This window comes from Pseudorca crassidens, chromosome 5 (genome assembly GCF_039906515.1).
Source record: "Pseudorca crassidens isolate mPseCra1 chromosome 5, mPseCra1.hap1, whole genome shotgun sequence".
Classification (NCBI taxonomy): Eukaryota; Metazoa; Chordata; class Mammalia; order Artiodactyla; family Delphinidae; genus Pseudorca; species Pseudorca crassidens.
Genome location: NC_090300.1, coordinates 136,963,631 through 136,978,508, shown reverse-complemented (window position 1 = coordinate 136,978,508; position 14,878 = coordinate 136,963,631). Strand labels below are relative to the sequence as shown.

The 14,878-nt window shown below is 49.7% G+C and overlaps 1 protein-coding gene across 5 annotated transcripts in view; it reads right to left on the bottom strand.

Moving 5' to 3' along the window:
* The window catches only part of EVA1C (eva-1 homolog C), an 82,829-nt gene that overhangs the window by 37,936 nt on the left and 30,015 nt on the right, over positions 1 to 14,878 (bottom strand). For 4 of the 5 annotated variants that reach the window (XM_067739348.1, XM_067739347.1, XM_067739345.1 and 1 more), the window contains exons 2-3: positions 10,256 to 10,452; positions 6,346 to 6,469 (exon numbers count right to left, since the gene is read on the bottom strand). The exons of the other annotated variant lie outside the window; for it this stretch is intronic. In XM_067739348.1, the coding sequence (XP_067595449.1) occupies positions 6,346 to 6,469; positions 10,256 to 10,452 (321 nt within the window). The remainder of the gene's footprint in view (positions 1 to 6,345; positions 6,470 to 10,255; positions 10,453 to 14,878) is intronic. 5 annotated transcript variants of the gene reach the window in all.

Genomic DNA, 14,878 nt, shown 5'->3' with positions numbered 1-14,878 from the left:
CTTTCCTGGATGGGAGGTATAGCCTGATCCCCTGAAACCAAAGTTTTCCAATTGTCATTTGAGGTCATGAAATTAATTTGCTGAGTTGTGATTAAAATTTTAAAAAATAAAGAATAGTTCAGAAAACATCAAAGTGCATCATGCAAAGTAAGGATAAACCGTAGTTTATAAAAGATTTTTTCAGTCGAGCGTGCGTTATGTAGGGCCAAAACGTAAAATGTTTTTCTCACTCGGGGTTGTGATCAAACCAATCTGAAATTCCCTGCAGAAGAAGGCGTGAGCAGTAAACGACAGCGCAACGGTGGCCGGTGGGACCTTCACACCCTGGAATCGCTGATGCTTAAGTCCCAAACTTAAAACATGAAAGAGAATAATTTCCTAATAGAAACGCCACCTTTCGGTAACTTGTAAATTCCCATGCCTCTCTCCTGAAGACAGAGACGTAGCAGTGAGGCCAAATTTTTGAACTGCTTGAAGGAAACATTTTAGGATCTCAAGATTACCATCAGCTCTGGCGCTGGAAAACTTGGGCAATGCTTCTTTAAAACATGATGATGGGAAGATTCATGAATGAAAGGTGCAGAGCAGAAACCAGGTTACAGATGCTCACAGAATCCTCACAGATGCTCATCATTCTCTTTAGTATGTGAACATAGTTGAGGACCCATCAGAGGAGGGAGAAGTCAGGTGATGACTAAGCAAATGTCTAGGAGGCCCTTTACCCACTCACTGGAATCTTAATATAACAGTTTAAACTTAGAGCCAAGAAAAGTTTTGTTTCCTTTTTCTAAATAAAAAGAACACTGTGTCTGACCTTGACATTGGAGGGTTTGATTTCGGTGAGTCATATCCGCACTGGTATGAGTTTTTCAGGGCTTTTGATGAGTAAACGCTAAATCCCACCAACTCCGAAATACTGCCTGACTTCAAAGGTCCAGCGTGAGCCACGGCCTTTGGCGCAGAACAGAGGGCCTAGGAGACACACCAAAAGAGCTCAAGTACCCTTCCAACTAGAAGAATACCAAAAATGCTAAGAATTTTTGGTGAACTGCCTTCCATTGGCAGAGCTTGCCAAGAAGGAGAAGGGAGAACGCAGGACAGAGAGCAAGCCTTATCTCTGTAATCCGGAAACTTTTCAACAGGAATGGTTTCTTTCTTTTTTTATCAGAATTCAAAAAAAATTAGATGAGCTTTTTTAAGGCATGTCACGAAATGCATTTAGTAGGCCCCATCTCTCTGATTTATTGAGACGCGTTCGCGAAAGCTTCCAGCCTCGGTACCAGCCAAACTCACCCAGAGTAACAGGACACTCCCATGTAAGGCCTCCAGTGATTTCTGTCCCCAGAATATGGGCAAATCATCTCCTGGAATGGAGGGGCCTGGGAGCGTCACATTATGTGCTTGGAGGTTAGCGCTGTGTGATGTTGAGTCCTTTGGTTCCTTGGGGGTGTACTAATTCATTGTCACCTAAGAGTGACATTTCTGGGTTCTAAAAACAATGGGACCATTAACATAATTGCTGCTTTTCTTAGAGAACTAGAATTTGTGTTAGAGCTGGGTTAGCGTGTGGGCGGCCTTCCAGAAACGGGTTGCCAACATCTCTGTGGGTTCGGACGGTTGACCCAGGAGCCTGGGTAGAGGTAGAACCACGACTCTGCTTAAAGGACAACAGCAACAAATTCTCTCGCCTAAGTAGAGGTCTTTGTGTGCCATGCATTCCTCTTTAGCAATGCATATGGACTTCCCAGGTAACGCAGTGGTTAAGAATCCGCCTGCCAACACAGGGGACACAGGTTCGAGCCCTGATCTGGGAAGATCCCACATGCCGCGGTACAATTAAGCCCCTGTGCCACAACTACTGAGCCTGTGCTCTAGAGCCCGTGCTCCGCAACAAGAGAAGCCACCGCAATGAGAAGTCCGCGCACCGCAACAAAGAGTAGCCCCCGCTCGCCGCAACTAGAGAAAGCCCGCATGCACAGCAACGAAGACCCAAAACCGCCAAAAATAAATAAATTTATAAAAACAAACGAACAAACAAAAAACAATGCATAGACACATCTGCATATCAGCAGTGGCCTTCCAAAGATGGGCATGTGGAGTGATCTGCCATGATGCGAACATGTTATTATTGACATTATTTATGACTGCCAGCGCATGGCAATGTTAACATGCAGACAGATACTTGGTCTCTTCTATTGTGTTTTTAAATTCTCAGCAGACAGTGCACCCTGCTATTGCCTGCACTCAGGGCAGACCGCACCCCCCTGCACCCCCAGCCATTGGTATATCACTGCCTTTCAGTCATTCACATCTTTAGCAAGAATTATTTTAATCTGCCTCTTGGAATAATAGCTACCAATCGCTGAGCTCAAGTCCATGACAGGTGCTGTGCTAAGCATTTTACGTACAGCACTGTAATTTTAGTCTTTACAACAGCCCTAGGTAGAGGGTGCTTTATCTTCATTTTATAATTGAGTTATGGTGCCTCAGAAAGTTTCCCTCCACTGCCCAAGGTCACACAGCAGCTCCACAGCAGACAGGAGCATGAACCCTAAATTCAAAGACTCACTGGAACCAAAATTCTCTGAAGGGATGATATTTAGGGAGGAAGTGAAGCATGGCACACGATCGGGGAAAAGAAGATTCTAGTGAGGACTGTTGGTACAATACTCTCCAAAAAACAAACATACAAGTAAGCCCTGATTTGTAGCCTTAGCCAATTTCCCCGGTGTGAGAACTTCCATCAGGGCAGATTTCACTGCACACAGGCACGGCTGGGAAGAGATGGGAGTAACTGGCTCTCACGGTAACAGTCGGCTCCATGCGCACCTGGGTGCAGCCATGGGGCCCTTGGACTATTAGAGTGTTATGCAGGGGCTGGAACTGGGGCCATGGAGAAGAGCCTCAGGAGGTGACAGGGTTGCAGAAAAAGAGACAGGAGGGTGCGGGGACCTCACTTCCACCCCTACTTCATAGCAGCAATAGGTGCTGCCACCTAAACGGCAGTGCTTTAGGCCCCCAATGTCCGGGTCACACGAGGGGCTCTGGTTTCTTTTATTTATTTATTTTTGGCTGCATTGGGTCTTTGTTGCTGTGCGCAGGCTTTCTCTAGTCGTGGTGAGTGGGGGCTACTCTCTGTTGTGGTGCGTGGGCTTCTCATTGTGGTGGGTTCTAGGGTCACGGGCACAGTAGTTGTGGCTTGCGGGCTCAGTAGTTGTGGCACGTGGGCTCAGTAGTTGTGGCACGCGGGCTCAGTAGTTGTGGCTCGCGGGCTCTAGAGCGCAGGCTTCAGTAGTTGTGGCTCGTGGGCTCTAGAGCACAGGCTCAGTAGTTGTGGCGCATGGGCTTAGTTGCTCCACAGCATGTGGGATCTTCCCGGACCAGGGCTCGAACCCATGTCCCCTGTATTGGCAGGCGGATTCTTAACCACTGCACCACCAGTGAAGCCCAGGGGCTCTGGTCTGAATGTTTGTGTCCTCGTACAATTCATATGCTGAAATCCTGATGCCCATGTGATGGTATCAGGAGGTGGGGCTTTTGGGAGGTGATAAGGTCATGAGTACGCAGCCCCCATGAATGGGATTTGTGCTCTGGTACACGAGACCCCAGAGAGATTCCTCGCCCCTCCGCCGTGTGGTTAGAGCAAAAAGGACAGCCGCCTATGCGGAAGCAGGCCCTCAGCAGGTACCAGATCTGCACCTTGATCCTGGCCTTCCCAGCACTCCAGAATTGACAGAAATGAATTTCTGTTGATTATAAGCCACTTAAATTATGGCACTTTGTTGTAGCAATTCAAACAGAGTAAGATGCAAGGGCTCTGCCCCTCAAATCCGTTACACACAGGGCAGCCAGAGGGGCCTCTACCACCCCAGCCGAGTAGCCTCCCTGCTTCAATGCTGCCCTACAGGAAGACTCCACCCACTTCCCTGGCCATCAGGGCCCTGGATCACACTCCAGCTCTCTGCCCAGGGCTCCTTTTGCTCCTTCCGGCCCCCGCACCACCCTGTGCCACCCCTGCCACAGGCCTCTGTAAGGACTCAGCTTTCTGTGCCCTGACTCTACCCCAGAAGGTTGTCACCATCTGCCGGGAAAGCCTTCCCTGAGTTCCTGCCGAGGTCAATTCCTCCTGGGAGCCTCTTGCACAGTACCAAGGGCGCACGGGTCTTCTTTAGATATTTTTTTGGACAGAGAAGGTCCCTCTGGAGAAAGGAGGTCTTTGGCCTAGAATCTAAAGAATGAGAAGCAGCTGGCTATGTGAAGATCTCAATAAATGCTCGCTTTATGAAGGGACATTGGAAATCACCCAAGACAGAACCACCATCCAGGAATCCTCTGTGAGATACGAGTTCTCTTCATAACCAAAACGTGGCCCACACCTGTGCACAGCAGTTGCTTAATAAGTGTCTGAGGAAATGAAATTAGCAAACAGACCTAACTGCCCCCTGGAGAAACCAGGCTGAGGCCCAGCACTGGCTTATCCAGGGTCCTGCCAATTTCATGAGGGTCTTTTCACTTCTTCTAAAGGCTGGTCCTGTCCAACTTTTTATTATGAACTATTTCCAACATATAGAAAATGTGAGAGAATATCACAATAAATGGGCAGAAGAGAAAAAGAAGGGAAAGCTAAGACAGTCAAGGGTGAGGCCAAGGGCGTGGCCAAAACCATGGCCAGGGCATGGTCAAGGGCATGGTCATTGTTTGTTTGTTTGTTTGTTTTTGCGGTACGCGGGCCTCTCCCTGTTGTGGTCTCCCGTTGCGGACGTGCAGGCCCAGCAGCCATGGCTCAAGGGCCCAGCCGCTCCGCGGCATGTGGGATCTTCCCGGACCGGGGCACGAACCCGTGTCCCCTGCATCGGCAGGCAGACTCTCAACCACTGTGCCACCAGGGAAGCCCTAGGGGGTGTGGTCATTTTTTGAGATTCAGCAGAGGGAGGACGCTACTAAAAACGTGGGCATCTAGAAGTGATTTTCCTGAGTCTGTGAGGTAGGGCAGGAGTTGGTGAGAATCCCTGGGTGGGGAGCAGGGGAGTTTCGGCTGTTCTGCAAACTTTGGGCCTGCTTGTGAGAGCCTGTGATTGTGCGTACTTGTGAGTGAGTGTGCATATGTGGTATGACTACATGTGTGACAGTGCATATGTGTATAATAGTGTGTATGGGTGTGATAGTGTATACGTGTGAGAGTCCAGGTGTGTGCACCGTGTGTGATAGCGTGTGCATTGTGAGTGTGTGATAGTGTGTGCATGGGTGCACGTGTGAGTATGAGTGAGTTTGAGTGTATGTTTGGGTGCAGGGTAGGGGCGCTGAGCCATAGGGCCGTTCTAAGGTTTCTGGGTCCCAGCAAGGAAAGGATTTGAGACAGAAGCCTGGATATTTGCCGAAGCACCCAGGGCTTTCCCTGAAGACGTGCGCCTGAGACCGTTCCATGCGTGTGGCTGATGCCTCACCCCCCACAGGAACCCAGGCCACCAGTGTCTGGGGAGATGCTGGGCTCCAGAGGCAGAAACCAACACAGAACAAGATGCAAAACAATGAGAACGGTTGCATTGCTGTGGCAGTACAGAATTTTACAAATGATTATCCCTGATGTTTGGCTAAATGTTGTTGCTAGAACACTGCTGTCTTTCAACAAGTTTTCCAAGTATTACCAGGAACCCGTAATTACCTTTGGCTTCTCTCAGGCAGACCCTCCACGCCTGGAGGTGTGACCTCCTCATGGAACAGCAATTATTTTTAGCCTGCAATGGGTTAACCACAAAACTGGTGTGCGTTAGAAATGGCGCAAGTTAGTGGAGAGAAGTGCAAGAATCAGAATAGAAGAGCTTGCTCCCGCCAAGTCCTCTTCCTCTTTCTTTCTCCTTAGGAAACATGCTGCTTCAGGAGCCCCCGCTGAAGGTGAAAGTGGGAAGAAGCCAGTCTGTAAAGATCTGGAATCCAGGGCTCAGCTGGCAGCTGTGCCACCAGCCTCCTCAGAAAAATAAGTTGCCCTGCAGCCGGGGGAGGGGGAGCCTCATAACAAGCCTTCCTCTGAAAAGGAGAAGCAGCTCCTTATGTGGGGAAAAGCCATTGCAGTCTCTCGTCACCTGGCATCTTTAGCATCAGTACAACCAAGTTTTACATATTAGGAAGGATTTTTTAAAATTCAGGGATTTGCAAGAATTCACACAGATCGGTGCGCGTGCGCACACAACACGCACACAAATACACACAAACTAAAACACCAGGTGGGATGGGGCCCCGACATTCCTATGAACAAGAGTTTCAAAGCTGGACGAACGTCAGCTGGCGGAGCACTGTCGTCAGGGAACCCACCCCCTGCGCGTGCTGTGCCCCTCGCAAGTTACTTACTAGGTTGGCATTTAAAGGAGACCAGGAGGTATTTACTGCTTCCTGGACAAAGGTCAGGTCCAAAAACACGGCTATTGACCAGGAGGTGGCAGGTCCGCTGGTTCTGGCATTCGTCCAGCACCTTCTAAAATGAGGGGGTAGAAAAGGGATAGGCTTGAGAACCACACACAGTGTCTGCGAGACTCCACACCTGGGCTGCTCTGGGCTCTCAGGAGGAAGGGCACCTGCCTGCCTGGCCTGGGGCTCCCGTTTAAAACCTTCTCGCTGGTACCAGCTGTGTCTAAGATGGAAGCACCCGCACGCGGCTGACCAGGTCGGCTGCCTGTCTCCCCATGTCTCCCCCAAACGAAACCTGCTCCAAGAGTGCCAGGCCTCCCTCAGAAAACCAGCTCCTATTCGGCTCACCTGGCACCACTGCTGACAGTTTGGGCAAGACTGCTGCATCATGGAGGCTCCCAGGGACGGGAGCAAAATCAGGGCACCGCGGAGTGTGGACTGGAGGGGACTCAGAGGCCCCCTTCTGGGAGGGATCCCTGGTTTTAAAGCTGACAGAGGGCTATGGGGAGCGGGAACCGTAATCACAGCTCCTCATCCTTAGAAACACCTGACGCTGGCCACAGGGGAGCTCAGCATCTGGGGGACGCCTTGGAGACCCCAACCCAAACACAGGCCAACTAATGAAAATTAAAAAGCTGATTCCCTAGGAGGCGGGTCAAAAGGGATCTTGCTGTGATTTATGTCATAGAGTGTTCTGCCTATGTTCTCCTCTAAGAGTTTGATAGTTTCTGGCCTTACATTTAGGTCTTTAATCCATTTTGAGCTTATTTTTGTGTATGGCATTAAGGAGTGTTCTAATCTCATACTTTTACATGTACCTGTCCAGTTTTCCCAGCACCACTTCTTGAAGAGGCGGTCTCTTCTCCACTGTATATTCTTGCCTCCTTTATCAAAGATAAGGTGACCATATGTGCGTGGATTTAATTCTGGGCTTTCTATCCTGTTCCATTGATCTATATTTCTGTTTTTGTGCCAGTACCATACTGTCTTGATTACTGTAGCTTTGTAGTATAGTCTGAAGTCAGGGAGCCTGATTCCTCCTAGAGTCTGTCATACAGAGTGAAGTAAGTCAGAAAGAGAAAAACAAATACCGTATGCTAACACATATATATGGAATCTAAGAAAAAAAAAAAAAGGTCATGAAGAACCTAGGGGCAAGATGGGAATAAAGCCACAGACCTACTAGAGAATGGACTTGAGGATATGGGGAGGGGGAAGGGTAAGCTGTGACAAAGCGAGAGAGAGGCATAGACATATATACACTACCAAACGTAAAATAGTTAGCTAGTGGGAAGCAGCCGCATAGCACAGGGAGATCAGTTTGGTGCTTTGTGACCACATAGAGGGGTGGGATAGGGAGCGGGGGAGGGAGGGAGACGCAAGAGGGAAGAGATATGGGAACATACGTATATGTATAACTGATTCACTTTGTTATAAAGCAGAAACTAACACACCATTGTAAAGCAATTATACTCCAATAAAGAGGTTAAAAAAAAAAAAGCTGATTCCCACCCTCGCTAACCTCAAGGACGTGGGACCCACGTTTCCTGGTGGAGCAATTTTCTGGGTGGAATATGCAGGCTTTCTGTTGAGTATTTGGCTTAAAATTTTTCCTTTATAAAAATAAATTTAAAAAAAAGCTTTCCTTCAAATCTCTCCCGACCTCTTCCAGGCAGATCACACTTTTGTGAGTCTGCTCTGCGGAAGCTTGGGGAACGCCCAGTACTGGGTCGCAGATGGGCCAGCGTCACGCTGCTGCCCTTCCGGCTCCCAAACGGATCAGGCCCTGCCGACGACAAACACAGAGGTCGTCCACACCAAGTACAGTAAAAATGTTCCCAAGAATCTACTTATTACTATTGGACTGAACTGCAGATTCACGAGCCTGTCTGAGTCGCCATGTTCTCATAGTGGCTCATGGAATATCTCCGTGAAGGATGCTGGCCCTACCAGGTATCCCCCCGTCACCTCAGGGGCCCCGTGGATGTGCGTAAAATCAGGAAAAACGCCCAGGGAGACCCCAAGGACCCCCAGATGATGGGGCATATTCCACGGCCGAGGGTATCGTGAAATAACTCAGCCCTTGGATGGCTCTTTGTGTTACAGCCATGGAATGGGACCCAAGGGCAGAGCTCTTTCCAAACTGTATTACAGCTGGAAGTTGCAGAGAGGGGACTTCCTATAGCCATTCAGTCGTGGGCTAGATCAGGGGAGGTGCTCCTGTGTGGACATCAACCTGTTCTCTCCTACGTTAAGCAACTGCCCCCTGAGGAAGCACCTTGCCTCAGCTCCCAAACACAGGTTAAAAGACAAAGTAAAGGATCTCCTAGCGTGAGGGGATGTTTCTGGCAAACAAACCCTCCGCATAGCATCAGAATTGTGTTCACAAATTCTGACTTGTCTGCCCGGTTATGGCAACATCCTCTTCCCTCGGGGATGCCCGGCAGAGGCAGGCGCCCGTGTTGGAGGGCGAGGTGCCCGTGTTTTGGAACCGCAGGACGCCAGGAGTTCATACGTTCACAAAGCAGGCGCTGCCGCCCTGGTGGCACCGGCCACGTTCTTTTTATGTCCCTAGGAGGGCAGCAGAAAGCCTGGGTACCCGGGATAGGTGGGCAAGAGTGTTGGGGGGAGGAAAGGGAACATTCTCAAGGTACAGGGAAGGATTGGGGGTAGGGTGGGGCACACAAGTAAAGGAACTGCTTGTCTCCAGAAGACACATGTTGTGTCTCCTCAGGGTGTGGAAACCAGGGGATTCATTCAAACACATTCTTCTGGCTCCTCAGTTGGTGTCTTTACCAATCACATGACCACCCGGGTACTACAATGCTTAGCTTGGAAGTAATACATAGTAGACAAAATAGAAAAATCCTTACATGATCATTTTATGTCTGCTTTTCCTCTTCCGGCCTCAGGGAGAGTTGCACGGCATTACAGCTAATTCCATGTCTCCTCAGTCCGCCTAGGAAATTTACCATCACCCACATTTCCCACAACTGACAAAATCGAGCTGACATCTAATTTGCCACCTATCTGCTCTCACCACCGTGACTCCAATGGACTCACAGGGAACTTTGGAGGCATTAAAAAAACCCAAGGCCAAGGGACTCCATAATCTTAGCTAACTAGTTATAAATGTTGAGGGGCCTGGGAGAGCAGAACAGAGGTTGTTTGGATCATTGAAAGCCAGAATAGTCTAGAATCATCATCGCTATATTAGTTTTGACCTCCCCGTAGACCACGTATTTCCCCAATGCCGACTGAAAAAAAAGAATGAGTCAGCCACCCCCCACCCCTAATTCCTGGTACCATCAAGGACGAACCAGCAGAAACTGCCCAAAATAGCTCCAAACAGGAATAACATGATTATCTACAACTGGAGAAGCAAACCATAAAAAAAAAAAAAAGATAATTAGTGATGTTCCCCTTCCTTGAGTGCATTCTCTAAGAATTTGATCATGGCTTCTGATGTCTGCCTTGTGGTTTCCACTAAAGAATGCACAGCCTTTCCTCTCTCCCGGGGTACTGATAGGCAACGGAGGCCTGGAGGTTAAAGCCCAACATGACGATACTTTATGGCAGGGAGGAGTGTGCCTATGAATAACTTCACTCTGCAAGTGTATTAAGGGAGCTCTCCAATAAGCAGGAATTCTATTTAGACTCGTTTGGTAAAGGATCCTTTTGAGAAGCAAAGACTAGCTCGCCTGCAAAATGCGTGATTTGCCTACTCTGAGATTTCATGGAGCGGGTTTGCTCTGAGTACACCATAGGATCACAAGTACATACACAGAGAGAGAGACAGAGAGGGAGCGAGAAACCCACTTCGTCATCTTAAACCATCCGGGAAAGGCAATACCTGCAGTGTGGTGGGCGCCACGCAGGTTAAGCTGTCTTCTCTCTGGGAGGCAGGTTGCTGCGCGCTACATGTTTGGTAATCTTGCCCATAAAATGCCGACTGGACACTTATCGTCGAATGCCGAGGGCAGTGCAGATCCAGATGGTCCCCATCACAGGCATAGGCGGTGTGGTTTTGCAGGAGTTTGGTTAGGTAACCTAGAAAATATGCACCCGGGTTACAAGAGGCCCAGGAGTTCACCACTCCTTCATGGATTTGGGGGCAGGAGGACCTCGGCTCCCCGGAGGGAGGAGCTGGTCAGTGAGCAAGGTGTGGGCGGGGCCTCCTCAGCTGCTGCCTGGACAGGACACCAGACAGGCCCGGAGCTGGGGCGGAGGGACCCGATGCTCGTTTTTCCATCTGGGCCTGAAACCTTGGTCTGGAATGGCACGTTGCAAGCCTCCAAGGGCTCCTTCCCTCCAGGAAGCCCTAAAGGACGGGCCAGGAGCCATGAAGTCCCGAAGCATCTCTATAAAGCAGGAAAAAAATGCGAGTAGGTGTCCCTTGGGCATGTAGATGCCTGTCCTGGGGGAGACTCGGGTTCTCTGATCTCCCACTAGCTGGGCCAGGCCTTCCTGGGGCGAGGGGATGCCGTTTTATTTTAGGAAACCACTCCTGGGCCTGCCTCAGTCCTGGAGAAGAAAGCAAGGCAGGCCCCCTGCATGGGATAAGGGCCTTCTCTGAAGGAAAGGGAAGGGGAGGATGGTGGGGCTCTGTTATGGGTCGAATAGTGTCCCATCCCCCCAAATTCATGTTCACCTGGAACCTCAGAATGTGACCTTATTTGGACATAGGGAGGGTCGTTGCAGACATAATTAGTTAAGATGAGGTCAGACTGGAGTAAGAAAGGCCCTTAATCCTGTATGACCTATGTCCTGATGAGAAGAGAAGAGACACAGAGGCAGACAGCCATGTTTCTACAAGCCAAGAACACCAAGGATTGCTGGGAGCCACCAGGAGCTGGAAGAGGCGAGGAAAGACTCTTCCTTAGAAACTTCAGAGACAGCACGGCCCTCCGGACGCCTTGATCTCAGCCTTCGGGCCTCTGGAACTCTGAGAGAATGTATTTCTGTTGTTTTCAGTCACTCAAGTTAGTGGTCATTTGTTACAGCAGCCCCTGCAAACTCATACAGGCTCCCGATCCCTGCATCTCCGGCTGGCTGGCTGAGCTGAGCAGGGCCTCGGGCTCGGAGGAGCGCCGGCGGCCTGGATGTTTTCTCAGGAAGGAGGAGGGAAGGTTCATCTGAAACACAGATTCCTTTCTTCCTTCTCACACCTCACGAGGTCAGTCGCAAGGCGGCTGGGAGGGAAGCCAGGGACTTTCTGGTGAGGTGTGTGGGAGACGGCCTGGCAGACTTCGGCCCTCTGAGGGGGAAGAGGGAGAGTGTAGGAGGGCAGCCTTCGAGCTCCCCAGTTCCCACACAGCCAGGCCGTGTTCCAGCTAGTCCTGCTTGGCTTTCAAAATCCTCTCCGGGCCGTAACGCTCTGCAAAAGGCACCCAGTCCAGCTCCCTGGGCTTCCCTGACAGTCACAGAAAAGGGACTGACATGCTCTGCGGTACGGTGGGCACACCAGCCCATCCACACCTGCCCGCCTGAGGACGGAGACCGGGCGCCCTCGACAGCACACTGCATCCACACTGTAGGTCTTTCACTGCGACTGCTTTTTTTCCTTCCCGCCCATGACAATCATCCTAAGAAAGGCCAAGACATCAGCTACCCTGATTTAACTCTGCTTAGAGAAGCAAAGTCTAGCTTGAGCAGCAAAACTGCCAGCGGGCATGTGAGTCAAGAGCCTGCTTGGTGAAATGCTGTCACTCATAAGGTCACTCAAACCCCTCAGGGCACCAAGAGGGGCCAGGAAGAGGCCCCTTGGTGGTCCTAGGGCCCCAGGTCAGTGTCATCCTGTAGGATACACAGGTGAGCCCTGATTAAGCCATGATTTGATTTGCACAAGATCATTTGTGGGCTCTCAGCATTATGAGCTGAGCTGAGCCACACCAGGGAACTCACGGTGGCCCTCAGGCTGCCCCCAGGCCAGCACCCACCCTGAGGCTTCCCAGACTGGTACCCCCGCACTTTAGCTTCGTCATTAACACTTTCTTGTCCATCACGCATCACTCATGGAGATGATCGGCTGACTGAAATGTTACATTAATTCTGGGAGCATGACTTCATCTTCACGTTCACGGTTTGTGCAAAAGGCCATGTGTTACTCTGGCTAAATGAAGGTGATGATAAGGCACTGGGGCGGGTGGAGCCACAAGACGGAAGGGGCCTGGGTCCTGGATTCACGGAGGGAATTGCTGCCTGCTCCACAGTTCGTCACATGAGTGAGAAAGAAACTTCTGCTGTGTTCGGGCCATCACCTTTCTTCACCCTATGTGTCATGTACTCTGTGCCCAGAACAAACTTGATCTCCGTGGGACCATTTACATCAAAACACAACACGATGCAGCACAGCGGCCCGAGCCCCCCTGCATACCGTATTCACATTCTGAGTGATATTCTAGAGGCAGAAGCTCAGTGCATAGAATTGACTAACTCCAGGTCTTTTAGGCCCTTCTGCCATTGAGGGGGGAGGGGAGCCTCCTTCCCCGTACATCAGTCCTAACACTAATACAAGTTCAAAGAAGATACTTCAGCAGTGAAGCTTGCTCTAGACGTGGTCCAATTCCTTCTTCGAAAACCTATGCCTAGGTCCAACAATGGAATATTATTCAGCACTAAACGAAATGAGCTATGAAGCCACGAAAGACACAGAGGAGACAAACGCATATGACTAAGTGAAACAAGCCAATTTGAAAAGGCTCCACACTGTGTGATTCCAACTATACGGCGTTCAGGAAAAGGCGCAACTATGGAGACAGTGAAAACATTAGTGGTCGCCAGAGGTTTGGGGGGAGAGAGGGATGAACAGGTGAAGCACAGGGGAATTTTAGGGCCATGAAACCATTCTGTCTGATACTATACTGGGGGATACATATCATTATACGTTTGTCAAAACCCAAAGAATGTATAACATCAAGAGTGAACCCTAGTGTAAACTATGGACTCTGGGTGATAATCAGGTGTCAAAGCAGGTTCACTGATTGTAACAGCTGCACTGCTGGTGTGGGATGCTGACAGTGGGGAAGGCTGTGTGTGCGGGGTCGGGGGGGAAAGGGATATACGGGAAACCTCTGAACTTTCTGCTCCATTTTGCTGTGAACCTAAAACTTGTCAGAAAGAAAGTCTATATAAAAGGGCAAGAATTTAAAAACCACCCATGCCTCCCCAGGATAGCGCGACCTCTGGGAAGAGAGGGTTAGGTGACAGGGAGGGGACGTGACAGGGAGTGCGTGTGTGCTGGCAGTTTCGTTTCTTGAGCTGAAGGGGGAGACACGCTTCACTTTGTGAAAGTTCACCGACCTGCGCACTTAGGATCTGTGTACTTTTTGTTGGTAGATAAATGTTTGTTTAGAAAGCCTTTACCTGCAGTTTTGTGACCAATACTCCACACTAATAAAGAGAGTCTAGGTACTGAGGAGCCTGTGGCTGATGCATAGGACATGGAGAGCCATGGAGCCCCGTTTTCTGCAGCTGACCCCATCCCATCCAGACTAGATCCTCCTCCATAGTGACAGCAGGAAACCCTCCCGAGGACAAGCCATTGGCCCGCCCACCTTATGGCCCCCATAGGTGCCTTCCATGCCCCGTTCTGATTGGCCGACTATGTCAGAAGCTGCCAAGAGGTCCAAAGAAGGACAGTTAGAACTGCCCACTGCTTTCAGCAACATGGAGGGCATCAAGGACCATTTGGAGAGGCATTTGGGATGGTGAGTGGGGAACAGAAGCCTGTTTAGAAAAGGCTGAAAGGGAGTGGAAGTTAAGGAAATCTAAGATGGTTCACCTGGTAGACAGAAATAATGCCCGCCCCCCCAAATGTCCACAGGGACCAGTCCCCAGAACCTATAAATATGTTCTTTACATTATAAAAGGGACTTTGCAGTTATAATTAAGTTAAAGATCTTGAGATGGCAAGATGATCCTGGCTGATCTGGGAGGGACCAGTGTCATTCCAAGGGTCCTTATACGAGGGAGGCAAGAAGGTCAAAGTCAGAAGAAGGAGGTGTGGCAAGAGAACCAGAGGTTGGAATGGGGCAGCCATGAGCCAAAAAAGGTAGGCGGTTTCTAGAAACTAGAAAAGACAAGGAAACAGATTGTGCCCTGCAGCCTCCAGAAGGAATGCAGGCCTGCCAACACCTTGATTTTAGACTTCTGACCTCCAGAACTGTAAGAGAATAAGCCTGTGCTGGGTAATCATTTGTTAAAGCAGCCATAGGAAACTAAGAGTTTATACAGATGACCCTCACAACAACTTGGTGAAGATAAGGAGAGACATAAGGCTAGAGTCATAAGAACTGATGTCCAGGGAGAGATTTTTAAATAATTATGATGGTTTTAAAGTTGGGAGAAGTCTATGCAGGTTTGTATGTATGTGTAAAAATATATGTACATATGAGTCAGAGGTCGTATGTAAATTATATTCCTTACTGTAGATTAAATTATATTCCTTACTGTATATTGCTTACTGTAGATTAAG